Genomic DNA, 22,399 nt, shown 5'->3' with positions numbered 1-22,399 from the left:
AACGCGAGGACCTGCGGTGGAACACATCGGGGACCTGCAGTGGAACGCAACACACACACGGTGATACTGTACTACTTCGGTGACCTGGGATGCTATGGAACGTGAGGACCTGTGGTGGAACACATCAAGGATCTGCGGTGGAATGTATTGATGTGTTCCACCGCAGGTCTTCCATGCGCTGCACTGCACATCCTCACTTTCAGTGTCCCAGGTCCCTGGAAGCAGTGCGGTCTGTGTGTGTGTGTGTGTCGGCCGGAAGCAGGGAAGGACCACTGTGGTGAATATAAGAACCTGCAGGGAGTGCACCCTGAGGACCTGCGAGTGACACATACGTATGTCCGGGGTCTGGTAAGTGTGATTCTCCTGGGGTGTCTGCCTTTTTTGGGGGTTAAACTTACCCCAACCCGTGTTTCTCCCAAAATAAACCCTACCCCGAAAATAAGCCGTAGTGCGTTTTTTTAGGGAAAAAAAATAAGACACTGACTCATTTTTGGGAAAACCTACTACCTGCATCGGTTTTCCCTCTCCAGCTGATTGTACAGCTCCTTTAGTCACTAGCCCATTACTTGCCACCATGCTGTGCCAAATTGCAGCAGGCGGTCCAGATCCAAGGGGGTGGGGTGTAGCAGGTATTTTAGAAATCCACATGTCCTCTATATATCCCGTTTCAATACGTAGCCCACCAAATAATAACTAAAGATTCTACTTCGACTTTGCCAAGAATACCAATTCTTCCGCAAAGCAGCGAATTGAAGGAATCCACCCTGTCTGATTCGGTCGTAAATAAGTCGCCCACCACGATGTCAGCACGTCCTCCGGATCGTATGATCACACGCCACGAATAACACGTGACCACAACTGCTTAATGCAGTCTTGAGGCCGTTACTGTTTTCTTTGTCTCTGCCCCAAACTCTGTAATTTTTAAGACCTGTTCTGCTACCGCGTCTTTGGAGAGAGATACAAGAAATGAAGTCATCGGCGCACAAATCGCTTCCATTAATGCTTTTTATTATATTGAAATATTACTGAGGTTAAACACGAATTTAGGCAGGATTATAAGACTCCATAGGCTCCAACGCAGGAGGGGGAGATTTGCCGGATTAGTTCTCCCCAAATTCTTATTGCAGGAAATGACGGCTTTGTGCATGACGTGTCGGTTTTATGACTGTTTGGAGCTAATGTTATAGAGGGTTGCGTTGATTTATTAGGCTTTGCTGCGTTTTTGGCTCCACGTTTTGTGTTCTCGCTTCTGATTTTTGTTTTCTTTTGTCTCCCCCAGGTGGAAGTAACGTGGTACAACGTATACTGGACGTATTGAAGTTCCTCTGGGTCCTGTTTCTTGCCATGTTGGATGGCCTCATAAACTGGCTGGGCACTCTCACAAAGCAGTATGTGGACATGTCCACTGTACTGTGGGTAGAGAGATACATTTTAACCCAAAAGTTGTCCAAGGTAAAAAAAAAATTCTGCTGTAAAACAAAAAAAGTACTGTACAGTGATGGGCGAATCCGAACTGCAAAGTTTGGGGTCTGTACCGGACACCTAGTGCCCGTACACGGACCCCAAACACTAAATTCTCAGGGAAGTCAATGTTACTGTTCGGGTTGGGCCATGCGGATAAAAAAAAGAAAAGTTTTTAAAAGGAAGCCAAATACAGATTTAGGCCCAGTACGCACACCGCGTTTGTTGTGTCCCTGCGGGTTTTGCTGCGGAATTTCCGTTGCGAAATTAATGTGCATGTCACTTCTTTTCCGCAGGTTCCTGCGGTTTGGAGGGCTGCTAGATCAATCATCTGCTGACTCTGGGTCGGTGGAGGATTGATCCCCGGTATATGGCCAGATGCTGCTCGCTCCCCATATAAAGTTTATGGAGAACACAATCTGGCGCAAAGGGGTAGGAGCAAGCGCTTCATACTTACCGATCACACTGCTCCCGCGGCAGCTCTTTCATCTTCCAGAGCCGGCCGCTCATTAGTCTCATAACATATTCATGCCTTCCCGGCTCACCGGTGGCTGTGATTGGTTGTAGTCAGAAACGCCCCCATGCTGAGTGACAGCTGTCTGACTGCAACCAATCACAGCCGCCGGTGGGCGGGTCTATAGCGCACAGTAAAATAAATTATTAAAAAACAAACGTCATGTGCTCCCCCCAATTTTGATAACCAGCCAGGATAAAGCTTCACAGCTGGGGGCTGGTATTCTCAGGCTGGGGAGCCCCCCAGCCTAAAAATATCAGCCAGCAGCGACAATCATTAGATGCGACAATCACAGGACTTTTCCAGGCTCTACCCTTATCTGGTGGCAATCGGGGTAATAAGGAGTTAATGGCAGCAGCCCATAGCTGCCACTAAGTCCTAGTTTAGTGATGGCAGGCGTCTGAGACACCCCCTCATCACTAAACTGTAACTGAAAGTAAATAAACAGAAACACCCCAAAAATCCTTTATTTGAAATAAGACAAAAAAAAACCTCTTTCACCACTTTATTAACCCCACCAATAACAGCCCTCCAGGTCTGATGTAATCCACATGATGTCCCATGACGCTTCCAGCTCTGCTACACCTGACACTCACAGTGAGCGCCATAGATTACTTTGAGGGTCAGGCGGCAAGTGAAGTGAGCCACGCAGGATCACCAGTGACTTCACTCATGTCCTTTGCAATGACAGGTGGAGGACTCTAGCAGTCACTGCACATCAGCTGACTGAAGTCACCGCTGATCTTATACTCACCTTCTCCAGCAAGGCTGCCTCTGGACGCTGGTCTTCTGCTTCCAGGCCGGCTCATGCATATGTAGTTATGCACTGCATAGCCGACTCGTAAGTAGCAGCGCGCCGGAGACAGCCACATGGAACACGGTATCACAGGAGGCGGTAATCTTTCAGAGGATCCGGATTTTTCTTAAGAAAAATCCATTTTCTAATGCGCACACAGCCTAAAACAGGAAAGTTGTACTTATCAACTCTCCCAGGCGGCTATCACACTGCTTCTGGTTCCTCTCATTACCCCTCATACATATTCACTGCTTCTCCCGCCCACCCTCTGTGACCTCGTCTGTGATTGGTTGCAGTCAGAGTCCCGGCGTCTGATTGGGTGCCCTCTGGGCCGAGACATGGAGTGGAAAAATAAATAATTGAAAAAAATGTAGGGTCCTCCCCCATACCCAGCACAGATAAAGCATACGGTTACAGGCGGGACGTGGAGTGGAGAAATAAATAATTGAAAAAAAATGACAAATGACGTAGGTTCCCACCATATTATGATACCCAGCACAGATAAAGGTTGCAGCCCCCAACTGTGCGCATTATCTTGGCTGTGTATCAAAATATGATGGATCCCATGAGGCATTTTGTAACTATTCAAGTAAATAATTAAAAAAAAAAAGTGTGTGGTTCTCCCCCCCCCAATTTTGATAACCAGCCAGGATGTTGCCCACACAGTAGCGGTCTTTTTGAGTGTAGTGTAAACATAAGTAAATGTTAAAAAAAGTCACGCGGCCCCCCGTATATTGATATCCAGTGCAGATAAAGCATACGGCTACAGGCTGCAGCCCCCGGCTGTGCACGGTGTATTCACTGTGCATCAAAATATGAGGGACCCCATAAGGCTTTTTAAAAATTATTTAAATAAATAATGTAAAGAAAAATGGCATGTGGTCGCCCTCAGTTTTGATACCCAGCCATGATAAAGCTGACAGCTGGGGGCTGGTATTCTCAGGCTGGGGAGGCCTATGGTTATTGGCCCCCCACAGCCTAAAAAAAGTAGCCTGCAGCCACTTAGAATTGTCATATCCATTAGATGTGACAATTCAGGCACCCTACCCGGCTGATCGCGATTGCACTGGTGCGGTGGCAATTGGCGTGCGGTTGCCTTCAATTTTGATGCCCAGTCATGATAAAGCCCAGCCTCCAGCTGTTGGTATTTTCAGGCTGGGGAGGCCCATGGTTATTGGTCCCTCCCCCAGAATAAAAAATGGCAGCCTGCAGCTGCCCCAGAATTGTTGCATCCATTAGATGCAACAATTGCAGCTCTTTACCCAGCTTATGCCAATTGACCTGGTGCAGTGGCAATCTGGGTAATATAAAGGGTTAATGACAGCCGTGATTTCTGAAAAAATCACAGCTGTCATCAAGCCCGAGGTTAGTAATGAAGAGAGGTCTATGAGACCGCACCATTACGAACACTAAGTAAAAGGAAATAAACACAGAGAAAAGAAAAGAAATAAGCACCCTCTTTCTCCAATTTATTAACCCCAAAACACCCCTGCTCGTCCAACATAATCCAAACGAAGTCCCACGATGATCCCGACTCTGCTACATCTGCGGTCGCAGTGTACAGTCACATTAGAAAATGTGACCACTCGTGGCTTCAGAAAACACTGACAGCCGCAGCTGTGAGTGGTGATGTCACAGAGCTCACCTGAGGTCACCGCCAGAGGTTCCCACAGTCCCCCCTTCTCGACTAGTGACATAATTTAATATAATTCAGCTGACATTCCTTTACTAAATCGACATAATTGAAGTTTCTTGAGAATACCCTTGTCTGGCACCATGAAAAGAAAATCACTAGTGGTACCAATCTGCATGGGGTCATTTAGACCCCATGGTACCAGACAAGGTTAACGCATCCATTTTGTTCAGCTTAAAGGGTAACAATACATTGCAGGGTGAGGATGTCGCTCGAAAGGATCTCTCCAACCTTCAGGACACTGAGAAGGACAAGAAGGGACCTGGTGCGTCCGCTCTGCCCGCTGGAACGTCGTTCGATAAGGGCGTGGATTCACAGACCAGCATGGCTTCCAGGTAAGCGTAGAAGTATTGATGTTGGGTATAAATGGCAGACATAGGCCCTGTGCTCATGATGACGTCTTCTTCTTAGCGGGTGTGAGGAAGAGGAAGGTCTCAGCAGCATGGCGGACTGCACAGACATAATCACTCCGCTAAGTACCGGCTACAACACGCGGACGAACAGTATGGAGCAGATGTCGGCCGCCGTCAACTTGGAGGAGAGTCCATCAGATAAGGGCTCCCTGGAAATCCAGCCAACGAAACGCTCCCGTACTGCCAGCGAACTACTGCTCTGCAGGTAACCGCCGACGGATAATGCAGCAGTCCCCATTACCTTTTTTCTTGGGTTCTCAGTATTGTATTTCTCCATGCGACAGGCCGCTCACGTTCTCTGAACTCTCGGACTCGCAGCGTTTCTTCAGGTCTCAGAGTCGACCATTAAGGTTTTTGTTTGCCCTCTACCACTTGGTGGCAGCTCACTCTGAATTACTCTGCTACTTCATCATCATCCTGAACAACATGGTGAGCGCGTCGCTCATCTCGCTCTTCCTCCCCATCCTGGTCTTCTTGTGGGCCATGCTGTCCATACACCGGCCAAGCAAGCGCTTTTGGATGACCGCTATCATTTATACAGAGGTATGTCATCGAGCTGTGTGGTATAAATGTACCACGGACGTTTATCCAATGGATCTAACCTTTGTCATACTCTTCCTCTGCAGATCATGGTGGTGATTAAATACCTCTGTCAGTTTGGTTTCTTCCCGTGGAATACCGATACAGTTCTCCTGCGTTATGACGGGAAACCGTTCTTTCCGCCTCGCATCCTTGGCCTGGAGAAGAGCGATTCCTACATCAAATATGATCTGATCCAGCTTCTGACGCTTTTCTTCCATCGGTCTCTACTCATGGTAAGACGGATGTCACCGGTGGGTTTGATTAAATGCCACAAAGCCCACCCATGGCTTCAACCTGGCAGGTGATGTTTGGCATAGAGAATATATTCACACTTACTAGTCATGTACACACAGCGGTGGAACAATGGGATCCGGGGGTTCAGGGGCCCCTCTGGCCCAGGCCCCTGCTTCAGCTGGATGTACGTCCAAGGCTGCACATCAAGCTGAAATGCATCGCGGTGCAGAGACCCATCAGTTCCCTGCACTGTGATACGCGTTGCCGGCCAAACAGTGGCCGGTTGGCAGCTAACATTGGCATCCCCGTTACTGAGGCAGCGCATGACAATGACTTAGTGCGTTGTCATAGCACAGCCACCAATGAAAGCTCCCGGCCACTGTGCGCCGGCTGTAGAGGAGGAAGCCATGTGGCATGGGAGCCTGGGTGGGTGAGTATAGTCTATACCACGAGGGGCCCAGGAGAGAAACATATATACCAGGAGGGATCCAGGAGAGGAACAAATATACCATGAGGGGACCAGAAGAGGAACATATATACCAGTAGGGGACCAGAAGAGGAACATATAAACCATGAGGGGACCAGAAGAGGAACATATATACCAGGAGGGATCCAGGAGAGGAACAAATATACCATGAGGGGACCAGAAGAGGAACATGTATACCAGTAGGGGACCAGAAGCGGAACATATATACCATGAGGGGACCAGAAGAGGAACATATATACCAGGAGGGATCCAGGAGAGGAACAAATATACCATGAGGGGACCAGGAGAGGAACAAATATACCATGAGGGGACCAGAAGAGGAACATATATACCAGTAGGGGACCAGAAGAGGAACATATATACCATGAGGGGACCAGAAGAGGAACATATATACCAGGAGGGATCCAGGAGAGGAACAAATATACCATGAGGGGACCAGAAGAGGAACAAAGATACCATGAGGGTGACAGTATATACCAAAAGGAGGACAGTTTATACCAGGAGGGGCCTGGGAAGGGGAGAGTATATACCTGAGGGGGACAGTATATTCCAGGAGGGGCCCAGGAGAGGAACATGTGTACCAGGAGGGGGAAAGTGTATATACCAGGAGGGGGACAGTGTATATACCAGGAGGGGGGACAGTGTATATACTAGGATGTGGGGACATATTTACTAGGATGGGGGAATATATACCAGGATGGGGGACATATTTACCAGGAAAGAGCCCAGGATGGGGGACATTACTACATAATGGGGGGGGAGAGGGGGGGGGGGGACAACTCTTATGTCTTTATAGAATTTAGAATGCTAAATGTATACATACACATATCTGACCAATATACAGGGATGTGGGGCCCATCGAACTCTAGTTACGTTACTGTGTTCACATGTATGTCCAATCTCTTCATTTTCCAGAGTTATGGATTGTGGGATCGGGAGAATTTGGAATCTGTAGACAAACCTCAGAAGGAAAAGGAGAGCGAGGCAGAAATCAAGATCTCTGAAGCGCCAGATCCCAAGGGAAGCACCAGCTCCCTGCGAAGACGGAAAAGAGGAGAGTCACAGACAAGTGACATGGACAAAGGTGGGTCTGGGGTGCATATATATATATTGTTCTGATGCTGATGGCCATCAGACCACAGGACCTTCTATGGATACTTCTGGTTCCATGGCCATACATATAGGGGCCATAAGATGAAGAGGTTTCCATAACATTTCTATCAAATTGAATGCAATGTATGAATTCTGGTTACGATGACATCATATCCATTGTCCTAGATTCAACAACAGAAAAGCAGCAAGATTTGGTAAAGAAGAAAAAGAAGCCAGCGGCCGTGAGAATGAAGATGGTTGGACTGAAGGTTGAGAACTTTTTCATCCGGATGTAAGTGGTTTGTGTGCACGTTGTTGGTTTGTACGTTAAAGATGGGACGGAGAATCTACCTCTTATGACCCGTTCTAATATAGCAGACTATAGGATTAGGAGTATCTGAAATATCATCGCAATCAGATTTAGATTTGTGACCAAGTCCATTGTTCACGTCCGTAATGTGAGACCGCTGAACAGGAGCCATGAGTGACTCCTCTTGCCGTACAGCATCCATGGTTCGTCTTGTGGTTAGCCAGCCTGGTGTGACATTACGGCTCACATACCATAGGCACAGATTACGGACGTGGATGGATCCTGCTAATCCATAACATGGTTACCAGCTAGCCTGATCTGATTGTAACCATGTTCCTGTTGCAGGGCGCAGGGAGTGTACAAGCCCGTGAAGGCTTTCTTCCACGACATCCTTCATACACAGTACCGAGCGGCCACCGATGTCTATGCTCTCATGTTCCTCGCCGATGTGGTGGACTTTGTCATCATCGTGTTTGGATTCTGGGCATTTGGGGTAAGTGACTCTCAGGGTATAGTTACCAAATCTATGACCACGTCACCATTATACAGGGAGCTCAATGTCTTCTCCCTTCTAGAAACACTCGGCCGCTGCTGACATCACCTCGTCACTCTCAGATGATCAGGTCCCTGAGGCCTTCCTTGTGATGCTTCTCATCCAGTTCTCCACTATGGTGATTGATCGAGCTCTGTATCTTCGGAAGACCGTACTTGGGAAGCTGATCTTCCAGGTGATCCTGGTCATTGGTATCCATGTCTGGATGTTCTTCATCCTACCAGCAGTTACTGAAAGGTGAGGAACCCCAATATAAAGCACAAGTCGTGAGGGGTCCAGGACCTTTGCTGACATCTTATTTCCCTCTTCTCCAGGATGTTCAGTCAGAACACCGTGGCACAATTGTGGTATTTTGTAAAATGTATCTACTTTGCCCTGTCTGCCTACCAAATCCGCTGTGGATACCCAACCCGCATTTTGGGCAACTTCCTGACCAAGAAGTACAACCACGTAAACCTTTTCCTCTTCCAGGGGTAAGACCTCTTTAAGGAGTAAGATCTTCTGACTACTGATCTGGTGCGAATAGCTTCCAAGGCCCCTGGTCAATGCTCCATGGCTGCTGGATGGGAGTCCTGTCAACATCCTCCTACCTGACGGTATCTCCGGGGTCTCTTTTGATTAGTTGCACCATCAGTGCAGCATGACGTGCCAGCTAATCAGAAGAGGCGCCGGAGATGCTGCCAGGTAGGAGATGGGCTGCAGTGCTCTTCATGGACTACTTACCAAGGTCCTGCACATTTATTTGCTCCTCTCTAGCTGCCGCCTATGCTTTTAACATCTCGATTTCCTCCAGTTTCCGTCTAGTTCCCTTCTTGGTGGAGCTTCGGGCCGTCATGGACTGGGTCTGGACTGATACTACCCTCTCTTTATCCAACTGGATGTGCGTGGAGGACATTTATGCCAATATCTTTATAATAAAGTGCAGTCGTGAAACAGAAAAGGTAGGGATGAAAATTCATGTCCATGAATGCTCACATCGCATGCAAACCCTCCTAAACCCTCAAAGCAGAGGGACTCTACCAAACATGGCTTCTTTTTGCAGAGGGCCTCTACCAAACATGGCTTCTTGTTGCAGAGGTCCTGTACCAAACCTGGTTTCTTGTTGCAGAGGTCCTCTACCAAACATGGCTTCTTGTTGCAGAGGTCCTCTACCAAACATGGCTTCTTGTTGCAGAGGTCCTCTTCCAAACATGGCTTCTTGTTGCAGAGGTCCTCTACCAAACATGGCTTCTTGTTGCAGAGGTCCTCTTCCAAACATGGCTTCTTGTTGCAGAGGTCCTCTACCAAACATGGCTTCTTGTTGCAGAGGTCCTCTACCAAACATGGCTTCTTGTTGCAGCGGTCCTCTACCAAACATGGCTTCTTGTTGCAGCGGTCCTCTACCAAACATGGCTTCTTGTTGCAGAAGGCCTCTACCAAACATGGCTTCTTGTTGCAGAAAGCCTCTACCAAACATGGCATCTTGTTGCAGAGGGCCTCTACTAACCATGGCATCTTGTTGCAGAGGGCCTCTACTAAAACATGGCTTCTTGTTGCAGAAGACCTCTACCAAATGTGGCTTCTTGTTGCAGAGCGCTTGTAACAAACATGGCTTCTTGTTTCAGAGGGCCTCTACCAAACATGGCTTCTTGTTGCAGCGGGCCTCTAGCAAACATGGCTTCTTGTTGCAGGGGTCCTCTACCAAAAATGGCTTCTTGTTGCAGGGGTCCTTTACCAAAAATGGCTTCTTGTTGCAGGGGTCCTTTACCAAAAATGGCTTCCTGATGCAGAGGGCCTCTACCAAACATACATGCACATACACACATACATACACACACACAATGGGCCTCCATCCCTTGCATTACTCAGAAGGGCTATAATTATTTTTTGAATTCCTGAGTGCAGACTGATGCGTGACCCTACCGAATATTTACAGGTTGCCGAGTATTTATGGCCCCGGATCATGGAATAAAGTCACTGTATCTAGAGGAATTTTGGAATGACTGGTGTCTATCCCAGCAAGAATATTTTTTTTTTTTCTTCTCTCATGAGGTCATTTTAAAGAAAAAAAAAAATAAAACTGGGAACTCGCTTTGCTCTTTGCAGTCACACCCTTTTTTATAGCCGAGGAAAATCCGTTTCATTGTTTCAGTGACAGCTGAATCATGACTTTCCATCTACAAGTGTAGACTTCAGAAATCCTCCAACGTGTATCTGATCCTTACTGGAATATATCAAGTCACTCCATTCCTTAATCTAATTTCTTTGAAACCAAGGAGGTTTGTAAACCATGAAAGAAGTCAAGGAAAAATGAAAAAGTAGCAGCGCCGCGGTCGTAATCTGGAATCTGGACTGATTTTTGTAGATTCACCATATTTTGTTTTATTAGACGCACTGGAATATAAGACGCACCCCAAATTTAGAGAAAAAAAATGGGCTCTGTATTCTAATCCGGTGGTGTCTTATTGGTGGAGCGGGGGTCATAGGAAGCAGGGGCAGTCGTGGAGCAGGGCAATGCTGCAGACGGTGCTGCGAGTGTCCCAGATGCTCGGCAGCGCTTTGAGGCAGAGAAAACATCCATGACTGTAGCTTAGGCTAGGTTCACATTTCCGTCACTTTGTATCAGTCACAATCCGCGGCTCTGGTAAACAACTGAATCCGTTTGTCGGATTTCGTTGTTCCCACATACTTGTAGGAGCGTCGGATTGTGACTGATGACGCTGCGTTGCATCCTCCGCCCGACTGATCAGGCGTGGAACCACTGACCGTCGGGCGGCAGGAACGCAGCATGTAGAGTTTTTTTGAGCAGCGGAATCCTTTTGATTTCGCTGCACATGCTCTCTCTCGGCGGCCGAACGATCAGCTGATCACCCGGCAGCCACCTTCTGTGAGCGATCAGCTGATCACCCGGCGGCTGGCTAATGAGAGCAATCAGCTGATCACCCGGCGGCCGGCTAATGAGAGCGATCAGCTGATCACCTGGCAGCCGGCTAATGAGAGCGATCAGCTGATCACCCGGCAGCCGGCTAATGAGAGCGATCAGCTGATCACCCGGCAGCCGGCTAATGAGAGCGATCAGCTGATCACGCGGCAGCCGGCTAATGAGAGCGTTCAGCTGATCACCCACCGGCCGGCTAATGAGAGCGATCAGCTGATCACCCGGCGTCCGGCTAATGAGAGCAATCAGCTGATCACCCGGCGGCCGGCTAATGAGAGCGTTCAGCTGATCACCCGCCGGCCGGCTAATGAGAGCGTTCAGCTGATCACCCGGCGTCCGGCTAATGAGAGCAATCAGCTGATCACCCGGCGGCTGGCTAATGAGAGCGTTCAGCTGATCACCCGGCGGCTGGCTAATGAGAGCGTTCAGCTGATCACCCGGCGTCCGGCTAATGAGAGCAATCAGCTGATCACCCGGCGTCCGGCTAATGAGAGCGTTCAGCTGATCACCCGGCGGCTGGCTAATGAGAGCGATCAGCTGATCACCCGGCGTCCGGCTAATGAGAGCAATCAGCTGATCACCCGGCGTCCGGCTAATGAGAGCGTTCAGCTGATCACCCGGCGGCTGGCTAATGAGAGCGTTCAGCTGATCACCCGGCGTCCGGCTAATGAGAGCGTTCAGCTGATCACCCGGCGGCCGGCTAATGAGAGCGTTCAGCTGATCACCCGGCGGCCGGCTAATGAGAGCGATCAGCTGATCACCCGGCGGCCGGCTAATGAAAGCGATCAGCTGATCACCCGGCGGCCGGCTAATGAAAGCGATCAGCTGATCGATCTCTCTGTCTCTTGTTTTATAACGGAATCCACTTCCTCTTCCAATACTTGTCATCCGTTGTACAAAGCATCAGTAACAAGCGTTAAGCAATGCATGTGACTGATGCAAAACAACGGAAATGTGAACCTAGCCTTACCGGGGGGTAAGAATGGTGACAGGAGGCAGGAGTGATGCTGCGGGCTGTGTGCTGCGGGTTGTGAGCACTACAGGCTGTGTGCTGCGGGCTAGGCGCTGCAGGTGCTGTACTGTGTGCTGCAAGCAGTGAAGCAGGGGACATCCTAAAGACGTCGGCAGTGCGGGCTTCAAAGAATTGGTGCCCAGATTTGGCACATGTGCAGACTGAGTTATCAGTTAACTGACAAGCTGAGATCTCCTCTGCGCACGCGCCACCTCCGGGCGCCATTTGCCTTAATTCCGCTGCCGGGACATTAATGGGCTGGAGGCGGCATGTGCGCAGATGAGGACTTGAGCAGATCGCTCCATCTGTGCATGCGAGGACTCCAGGCGCCATTATTTGAAGACTGCACCGCAAACGTCTTCACAGGACGTCTGTATGCCTAACTGTTCTCAGCCCGTAGCAGTGCACAGCCCGCAGCACACAACTCGCAGCGCCCGCAGCATTGTCCCTGCCTCCTTTCACCATGCTAAATTCCTGGTAAGCTACAATCCTGGATGGTCTTTCTGCTGCACAGCGCCGCAGCATTGCTCCTGCCTTCTGTCACCATTCTCCACCTCCCGGTAAGCTACAATCCGGGATGTTTTCTCTGCTGCACAGTGCCGCAGCATTGCCCCTGCCTTCTGTCACCATTCTCCACCAGCCCCGGTAAGCTATATTCGGATTCTTAGACGCACCCCTCCTTTTTCCTCCCAAATTTTTGGGAGGAAAAGTGCGTTTTATAATCCGAAAAATACAGTATTTATTTTACTTAGAATTGATTTAAAGTTGCTTCGCTTTTTCTTTTAGGTCTGTATTGATCACATCAAACTTTATTATACTTTTCTTTTTCGCTCTATTGGGAGACCCAGACAATTGGGGTGTATAGGCTATGCCTCCGGAGGCCGCACAAAGTACTACACTTAAAAGTGTTAAGCCCCTCCCCTTCTGCCTATACACCCCCCGTGCTCCCACGGGCTGCTCAGTTTTTTGCTTTGTGCGAAGGAGGTCAGACACGCACAGCACAGCTCCACAGATTAGTCAGCAGCAGCTGCTGACTATGTCGGATGGAAGAAAAGTGGGCCCATATAGGGCCCCCAGCATGCTCCCTTCTCACCCCACTCTTGTCGGCGGTGTTGTTAAGGTTGAGGTATCCATTGCGGGTACGGAGGCTGGAGCCCACATGCTGCTTTCCTTCCCCATCCCCCTCTGGGCTCTGGGTGAAGTGGTATCTTACCGGTCTCCAGGCACTGAGACCGTGCTTCATCCACAACTCCTGTGGAGCCTGATGGATAGGAGCCGAGTATCGTTCAGGGACATGGCCCTGCATCTTGGAGGTACTCTGTATCCCTGTGGGGACCGCGCACGGCATCACCTCAGCTTTGCTGGGTGTGCTAGTGCACCGGGGACCGCGGCGCTGACCGGGTCTATATGTGCCATTACACACTCAGCGTCGCTGAGTATGTTTATATGTAAGGGCTACCGCACTAACCGCCGCTGCCATGGGACACTGCGGCGCGGCTGGGACTTGTAGTTCGCCGGGGACTTTCACGCCGGCCGCGCTTTTACGGCGGCCGCGTTTATTACTAGAGTCCCCGGCTTCCTTGCGGCCTAGTTTACTTTTCTCCCGCCCTCAGCCCTGACAGGCAGGGGGAAGGGCGGGACGCTGCACGGAGCGAGCAGCTCTGAGGGCTGGAGTATGATTTACATACTCCACCCCTCTCACTGTGCACGGTGTGAGCACCAGTTCGCGCTCTCTCGGCCACGCCCACAGCTCCCTCATCTCGTCAGGACGCCGCAGCCATTACTGTCAGCTCCACCGACGCTGCAGAAGAGGGACAAGTCCTGGGAGACCCAGACACGGTCTCTGGTGGCCTCACAACCGCTTTAGGCGGCTGGTAAGCAGCACCTGTTGGTGCTAGCCCCATGGTGCTGTAGGGTATTGGTACATTATTTGTGTATCATATATACTTTACACTGTATGAGCACAGTGCATTCTGGCTATATACTCAAGGAAAACTATAGCATGGCGCCCACAAAAGGCAGGGGTGCCAAAACACAGGCTTATTATGCTGCCTGCGCCGCTTGTAAGACCCCACTACCGGCAGGTTCCACTGACCCTCATTGTGTGCAGTGTTCGACCCCTGTGCCACTTCTTCAGCCGGAGCCTAGGCTAAGAGGGGCCCAGGGGGAGCCACCTGTTGGCACTGTCCAGGTGACGGGGACTGAGTTTGCTAAACTCTCTGAGACTATGGCTAAGATACTAGAAGCCTTGCAGTCCAGGCCGGTATCTCAGCAACGGGACCCTGTTGAATCGTTGTTCCCGGGCCCCCCTCAGTTGGACCAACAATGTCCTCCCGGGGTATCTCCTACATCCCAGTCTGAGGGTTCTGACTTAGACCCCAGCCCCAGATTGACTAAGCGGGCTCGCTTAGAATTTCCCTCGACATCATATTGTTTAGGGTCTCAGCGGGGGGAATCTTTGGTTGATGATGCGGAGACAGCTGATCAGGATTCTGATCCTGAGAGCGCTCTCAATCTTAATACTCCAGACGGGGACGCCATAGTAAACGATCTTATTGCGTCCATCCATTAGTTGCTGGATATTTCTCCCTCAGCCCCTCCGGCGGAGGAGTCATCTTCTCAGCAGGAGAACTTTCGTTTCAGGTTTCCCAAGCGGACAAAGAAGGACGGGTCTTTCCGTCCTGTCCTAGACCTGAAACTTCTCAACAAACACGTAAAGACCAGGCGGTTCCGGATGGAATCCCTTCGCTCCGTCATCGCCTCAATGTCCCAAGGAGATTTCCTTGCATCGATCGATATCAAAGATGCTTATCTCCACGTTCCGATTGCCCCAGAGCACCAGCGCTTCTTGCGCTTCGCCATAGGAAACGAACACCTGCAGTTCGTGGCACTGCCATTCGGCCTGGCAACAGCCCCACGGGTTTTCACCAAGGTTATGGCTACTGTAGTAGCGGTCCTCCATTCTCAGGGTCACTCGGTGATCCCGTACTTGGACGATCTGTTGATCAAGGCACCCTCTCTAGAGGCATGCCAACACAGCCTCGACGCTACCCTGGAGACTCTCCAGAGTTTCGGGTGGATCATCAATTTTCCAAGGTCAAATCTGACACCGGCCCAATCGCTCACATACCTTGGCATGGAGTTTCATACCCTCTCAGCGATAGTGAAGCTTCCGCTGATCAAGCAGCGGTCACTACAGACAGGGGTACAATCTCTCCTTCAAGGCCAGTCACACCCCTTGAGGCGCCTCATGCACTTCCTGGGGAAGATGGTGGCAGCAATGGAAGCAGTCCCTTTCGCGCAGTTTCACCTGCGTCCTCTTCAATGGGACATCCTACGCAAATGGGACAGGAAGCCGACGTCCCTCGACAGGACCGTCTCCCTCTCTCAGGCGACCAAAGCTTCCCTTCGGTGGTGGCTTCTTCCCACTTCATTGTCGAAGGGGAAATCCTTCCTACCCCCATCCTGGGAAGTAGTCACGACGGACGCAAGTCTGTCAGGGTGGGGAGCGGTTTTTTCTCCACCACAGGACTCAGGGTACGTGGACCCGGCAAGAGTCCTCGCTTCAGATCAATGTTCTGGAAATTCGGGCAGTGTATCTTGCCCTGAAAGCGTTCCAGCAGTGGCTGGAAGGCAAGCAGATCCGAATTCAGTCGGACAATTCTACAGCGGTGGCATACATCAACCACCAAGGCGGCACACGCAGTCGACAAGCCTTCCAGGAAGTCCGGCGGATTTTGATGTGGGTGGAAGCCACGGCCTCCACCATATCCGCAGTTCACATCCCAGGCGTGGAAAACTGGGAAGCAGATTATCTCAGTCGCCAGGGCATGGACGCAGGGGAATGGTCCCTTCACCCGGACGTGTTTCAGGAGATCTGTTGCCGCTGGGGGGTGCCGGACGTCGACCTCATGGCGTCCCGGCACAACAACAAGGTACCAACGTTCATGGCACGGTCTCAAGATCCCAGAGCTCTGGCGGCAGACGCCTTAGTTCAGGATTGGTCGCAGTTTCAGCTCCCTTATGTGTTTCCTCCGCTGGCACTGTTGCCCAGAGTGTTACGCAAGATCAGGGCCGACTGCCGCCGCGCCATCCTCGTCGCTCCAGACTGGCCGAGGAGGTCGTGGTACCCGGATCTGTGGCATCTCACGGTCGGCCAACCGTGGGCACTACCAGACCGACCAGACTTGCTGTCTTAAGGGCCGTTTTTCCATCTGAATTCTGCGGCCCTCAACCTGACTGTGTGGCCATTGAGTCCTGGATCCTAGCGTCTTCAGGGTTATCTCAAGAAGTCATTGCCACTATGAGACAGGCTAGGAAACCAACGTCCGCCAAGATTTATCACAGGACGTGGAAAATTTTCCTGTCGTGGTGCTCTGCTCAGGGTTTTTCTCCCTGGCCATTTGCATTACCTACTTTTCTGTCCTTCCTTCAATCTGGACTGGAAAAGGGTTTGTCGCTCGGTTCCCTTAAGGGACAAGTTTCAGCGCTCTCTGTGTTTTTCCAGAAGCGCCTAGCTAGACTTCCACAGGTACGCACGTTCCTGCAGGGAGTTTGTCACATCGTTCCACCTTACAAGCGGCCGTTAGAACCCTGGGATCTAAACAGGGTGCTGATGGTTCTTCAGAAACCACCATTCGAGCCAATGAGAGATATTTCTCTCTCACGCCTTTCGCAGAAAGTGGTTTTTCTAGTAGCAGTCACTTCACTTCGGAGAGTGTCTGAGCTAGCAGCGTTGTCGTGCAAAGCCCCTTTTCTGGTTTTTCACCAGGACAAGGTGGTTCTACGTCCGGTTCCGGAGTTTCTCCCTAAGGTGGTATCCCCCTTTCATCTCAATCAGGATATTTCCTTACCCTCTTTTTATCCTCATCCAGTTCACCAATGTGAAAAGGATTTGCACTTGTTAGATCTAGTGAGAGCACTCAGATTCTACATTTCTCGTACGGCGCCCCTGCGCCGCTCGGATGCACTCTTTGTCCTTGTCGCTGGCCAGCGTAAAGGGTCACAGGCTTCCAAATCAACCCTGGCTCGGTGGATCAAGGAGCCAATTATCGAAGCTTACCGTTCGGCTGGGCTTCCGGTTCCCTCAGGGCTGAAGGCCCATTCTACCAGAGCCGTGGGAGCGTCCTGGGCTTTGAGGCACCAGGCTGCGGCTCAACAGGTGTGTCAGGCGGCTACTTGGTCGTGCCTGCACACTTTCACGAAGCACTATCAGGTGCATACCTATGCTGCGGCGGATGCCAGCCTAGGTGGACGAGTCCTTCAGGCGGCGGTTGCCCACCTGTAGGAAAGGGCCGTTTTACGGCTCTCTTACGAGGTATTATTTTACCCACCCAGGGACTGCTTTTGGACGTCCCAATTGTCTGGGTCTCCCAATAGAGCGAAAAAGAAGAAGGGAATTTTGTTTACTTACCGTAAATTCCTTTTCTTCTAGCTCTAATTGGGAGACCCAGCACCCGCCCCTGTTTTTTTGTGTACACATGTTGTTCATGTTGAATGGTTTCAGTTCTCCGAGTTTCCTTCGGATTGAAGTTACTTTAAACCAGTTTATAATTATTTTTTCCTCCTTCTTGCTTTTGCACCAAAACTGAGCAGCCCGTGGGAGCACGGGGGGTGTATTGGCAGAAGGGGAGGGGCCTAACACTTTTAAGTGTAGTACTTTGTGCGGCCTCCGGAGGCATAGCCTATACACCCCAATTGTCTGGGTCTCCCAATTAGAGCTAGAAGAAAAGGAATTTACGGTAAGTAAACAAAATTCCCTTCTTTTTGTTTTTTTTTTTTCTTCAGAAATACCCACAGCCTAAAGGCCAGAAGAAAAAGAAGATGGTGAAGTACGGCATGGGCGGCCTGATCATCGTCTTCCTCATCTGTATCATTTGGTTTCCTTTGCTCTTTATGTCTTTGGTGCGCTCGGTTGTGGGAGTCGTCAATCATCCGATTGATGTGACTTTGACCTTCAAGCTGGGAGGATACGAGGTATGGGAAAAGGGCAGGTACACGTAGTGCACAGTATGGTGCAATTTCGACAACTTTCTTCTCCACGTGCCGCCTTATTCCCTCGTACGTGACTGTATTTCCTATTTCTCCCTCCAGCCGCTCTTCACCATGAGCGCTCAGCAACAATCCATCCAGCCCTTCACTCCTCAGGAATACGAGAAGCTCACCAGCGAGTTTGATAGGCAGCCGGTGAGTGTTTGGCCAGGACACATCCATGGGTCTTTATGCTCTGGAGCTATAGACGAGTCGCCTTCTTCCGTCTTGTTTCAGACTGCCATGCAGTTCATTACCCTGTACAGCTACGAGGACATTGTCACCGCACAAATCGAAGGGAATTCCGGCTCCGTATGGGGGATCAGTCCTCCGAGCAGAGAGCAGATGAGGAAGGAGCTTGAGAATGGATCGTCAGCCATTACACTTAGATTTACCTGGGACTTCCAGAGGTAAGACAGTCCCTGGACCGGGTACTGTAATGCAGTAATGACACTCCACTTTGCATATAGTTGCTGCTTACATTTTGTCATTGCACGACTTGGTGTTTTGTGCCTTCTAGTGCTCCTGCTCTGTGTAATCCCACCCTCAGCACTGATTAGCAGCTTTTTGTCAATATACAGTGTACACAGAATGCTGCCAATAAGTGGTGTGGGCAGGTCATACACAGCTCGGCATGCATATTGTTTCTACTTAAATTTTGTCACTTCAGGACTATGTCTTGTGCCTCCTAGTCCTGCTGCTCTGTGTAATCCCACCTCCAGAATGGATTTAGCAACTTTCTGTCAATATACAGTGTACACAGAATGCTACCAATGGTGTGAGCGGAGATATACACAGCGCCACATGCATATTGTTTCTACTTAAATTTTGTCACTGCTGGACTAGGTGTCTCGTGCCTCCTAGTCCTGCTGCTCTGTATAACCCCACCCCCAGCACTGATTAGCAGTTTTTTGTCAATATACAGTGTACACAGAATGCTACCAGAAAGTAGTGTGGGTGGAGTTATATACAGCTCAGCACGCATACTGTTGCTGCTTAAATTTTGTCCCTTCAGGAAGGCGTCTCATGCCTTCTAGTTCTACCGCTGTGTAACCCCGCCCCCAGCACTGATTAATAGCTTTTTGTCAATATACAGTGTACACAGAATGCTGCCAATCAGCGGTGTGGGTGGAGTTATAGATAGCTCAGCATTCAGAGCTTTGCTAGATCTGCAATATTGAATATTACACACACAAATACTTAAACCCATTGCAAATTTTTTTTTTTTTTTTTTAGGGATTTGGCAAAAGGGGGCACTGTTGAACACACGTCCGAAAAACACACTAAGGACCTGGAGCCGGGGAGTGAGGTGCGGATGCAGCTGGCCGAACTCTTAGAAGGCACCCGAGTCACCCCGGTGTAAGTGTGCAGAGCGTTCTGCACCTTTACTACTGACCGGAAGGGAATGAAAAATGTTCATTTGCGTTAATCTCCCTCCTCTCTTCACAGCTGTGTCCCTCATCTGTTCCCAAAATACATACGAGCCCCCAATGGACCAGAGGCCAATCCGGTGAAACAGCTGCAGCCAGGTATGAGCACTCTGGACACCGCAATGTGTTGTTCCCCTCATATTTGGAAAAGCGTCCTTCGTAGTTTAGCGTTTTCCATTTATATGGGTCTTTGTGTCACTAATGAGAAGACGATAAGAAAACTAACAAAAAGCCCCAAGGAAACCGCACTAATTTCTCTTATGACTGGAGACTTTTTTTTTTTTTTTTTTGCTCGGCAAAGATTTCAGGAGACCCCCGCACCTCACGCTCAAACAAAAAATACCAATATTGAGTACACGGCTCCTTTTGCAGCCGGTGTAGATCCGAAATCATTTTAATCCAGATGTTGACCCAAGGTGGGAAAATGCACCAATTTCTCAAAGAGGCGCCCTCCTCTTGGTGAAGGTGCAGCACTAGTGTTAATGAATCGGGGCCACAAATGTGTAAATCCCGTTCTTCTTTTTTGCACAGATGAGGAGGAAAGTTACCTGAATGTTACAGTGTACCTGAATCGTCAGCGAATAAGTGACGGGAATTTCAGCAGCAGCTTCGTGGAGTGGTGGGTGATCAACCTGGAGGACTGCAAGCGGGACTGCAACATCCTCCCAATGGTTATATTTAACGACAAAGTCAGCCCCCCGAGCCTGGGCTTCCTCGCTGGATATGGGTGAGTGCAATGCTACCTAAGGCCTCATTCACACAGGCGTTTCTTTTCTGCGTCTAACCATGGACCATGGTTGTTCCAGATTCCTAATTTTTTTTTTGGGGGGGGGGGGGGGGTGGGGGGGGTGGTTAACCTTATACGGAACCATTTTCCTCCTTTGCATATGCTGTGTTTGACCATCGTTGCTCCAGTTTCCTCTTTTTTTGGGGGGGATTTTTAACCTATGTATGGATCCATTTTCCTCCTTTACATATGCTGCGTTTGACCATGGTTGCTCCAGATTACTCCTTTTTTAGGGGGATTTTTAACCTGTATATAGATCCATTTTTCTTCACATATCCTGCGTTTGACCATGGTTGCTCCAGATTACTCCTTTTTTTAAGGGGATTTTTAACCTATATACAGATCCATTTTCCTCCTTTGCATATGCTACGCTTGACCATGGTTGCTCCAGATTATTCTTTTATTGGCGGGATTTTTAACCTATATATGGATCCATTTTTCTCCCTTGCATATGCTGCATTTGACCATGGTTATTCCAAACTTTTTTGAGGGGGGGGGGGATTTAAGTATTACCAATGTAAACTATTAAAATGGGAGGACATCTGTGACAAATCCACATTGCAATTAGCTAGAATTCCAAGTGCAGATTTTTTTTATTTTTTTGTCGCTGGCTCTACAGCAAAATCTGTAGTGGAAAGTTAGTAAATAAAGTCAACGTGTCACCAGAATTATGACAGGTGGATAGGCTCCCTGGTCATGAACATGGTTTACAGTAGGAGTATACAATAAGAAGATGCTGGTAGGGAACCACCTCGATTACTAGTCACCTCACTTCTGGTTTAGAAGTAAAACATCTATCATGCTGCCATTGTTTCACTAGATAAGGACCCAGCATACAAGATACGCCTTGACACTGGCTGCTGGGCTCACATGAAACTTGCCTTTTTTCTATGCTATGCATCTCAATTTTTAAATTTATTTCCTTAGCAGCTCCTATATTCAATGTCCGTATACCTTAGCATCTCAGAGTGCAGCTGTTTCTTAGTTTTTCATGTTTAGTTTGCACCTGTTCACACTTGTCTGTTAAGAAGAAACCTGAAGGCACTTCCTATTACTTCTTGTATGGCTGTGTTGGCAGCAGGAGAGGGACCTCTATTCTACATATTGAGGACAGATTCGTTTACTGCCCATTTTTAAGCTATAGTATAACTAACTTGCCTTTTTGTCTTCCGCAGAATTATGGGCCTGTACGTTTCGATCGTCCTGGTTATCGGGAAGTTTGTGCGCGGTTTCTTCAGTGAGATCTCCCACTCCATCATGTTTGAGGAGCTTCCTTGTGTAGACAAGATCCTGAAGCTTTGTCAGGACATCTACGTGGTGCGGGAGCGCGGAGAGCTGGAGCTGGAAGAGGAGCTATACGCCAAGCTGATCTTCTTATACCGCTCACCGGAGACCATGATTAAGTGGACAATAGAGAAGGACTAAAGTATGGTGACCCTGAGCCGCGAGGTGTGTGCGAGACGTGAATGCTGGATGTACCTGAATGAAGAGGAACGTGACATGAAGGAGTAGGAGGAGGAGGAGGAAGAGGAGGAGCAGTGCCGTCTGCTCTCCGGAAGGAAAACTATTTGTGACTGAGCGCAGAAAGTCGACACTATCTGTCCAGTGCAAGGAAGGCAAACAAGAAGCCGAGGTCAACATGTCTTCCTAAACCCAGAACCTCAAACACTGCCGCAGTGTCCTGCCGTCGCCACAAGAGGGCAGAAATCCTAAGTGTGATGCTGCCCAATGAAGATCTCCGACCAGCCCTGGATGTCATCACTAGACCCATATTGCTGCTTAACACTTGGAGATCCTGTGCCGAACAGAGAGGATCTTGCTGGGGTGAAGTTTTTTTTAAAGACTGATTTTTATGTAATGTTATCATTTGGAACTTCTGACCAAAGTTCTGGAATGACTTGTGATAAAGAGCTATTTATATACTGTAAAACTTATTTTATTTACTGCGGAGAAGGCCCGGGCGGGCAACCGCTGCCGCCGTACACTACCTGACGCTCGGAGGGGACCAGTCTGTGCCTCACATCAATACTGTACACCAAAGGGGACCCTCCGAGGAGCAATACCGCGGGGCAGGACCTCACCCGGGCG

General features: G+C 49.5%; 1 protein-coding gene across 3 annotated transcripts in view; it reads left to right on the top strand.

Annotated features, from left to right (window-relative positions):
- PIEZO1 (piezo type mechanosensitive ion channel component 1 (Er blood group)) overlaps positions 1–22,399 on the top strand; it is a 240,675-nt gene extending 218,276 nt beyond the window's left edge. For all 3 annotated transcript variants that reach the window (XM_075325894.1, XM_075325893.1, XM_075325892.1), the window contains exons 34-51: positions 1,280–1,452; positions 4,663–4,799; positions 4,876–5,082; positions 5,162–5,420; positions 5,504–5,692; positions 7,096–7,264; positions 7,459–7,564; positions 7,928–8,075; positions 8,158–8,372; positions 8,450–8,608; positions 8,929–9,076; positions 17,852–18,040; positions 18,158–18,250; positions 18,332–18,504; positions 19,331–19,453; positions 19,544–19,623; positions 20,056–20,251; positions 21,487–22,399. In XM_075325894.1, coding sequence (XP_075182009.1) covers positions 1,280–1,452; positions 4,663–4,799; positions 4,876–5,082; positions 5,162–5,420; positions 5,504–5,692; positions 7,096–7,264; positions 7,459–7,564; positions 7,928–8,075; positions 8,158–8,372; positions 8,450–8,608; positions 8,929–9,076; positions 17,852–18,040; positions 18,158–18,250; positions 18,332–18,504; positions 19,331–19,453; positions 19,544–19,623; positions 20,056–20,251; positions 21,487–21,736 — 3,014 coding nt within the window. In that variant the 3' untranslated portion in view covers positions 21,737–22,399. The remainder of the gene's footprint in view (positions 1–1,279; positions 1,453–4,662; positions 4,800–4,875; positions 5,083–5,161; positions 5,421–5,503; positions 5,693–7,095; positions 7,265–7,458; positions 7,565–7,927; positions 8,076–8,157; positions 8,373–8,449; positions 8,609–8,928; positions 9,077–17,851; positions 18,041–18,157; positions 18,251–18,331; positions 18,505–19,330; positions 19,454–19,543; positions 19,624–20,055; positions 20,252–21,486) is intronic.

This window comes from Anomaloglossus baeobatrachus, chromosome 10 (genome assembly GCF_048569485.1).
Source record: "Anomaloglossus baeobatrachus isolate aAnoBae1 chromosome 10, aAnoBae1.hap1, whole genome shotgun sequence".
Lineage (NCBI taxonomy): Eukaryota > Metazoa > Chordata > Amphibia > Anura > Aromobatidae > Anomaloglossus > Anomaloglossus baeobatrachus.
Note: the sequence above shows the minus strand (reverse complement) of the source record. Positions and strands in the feature narration are given on the sequence as shown.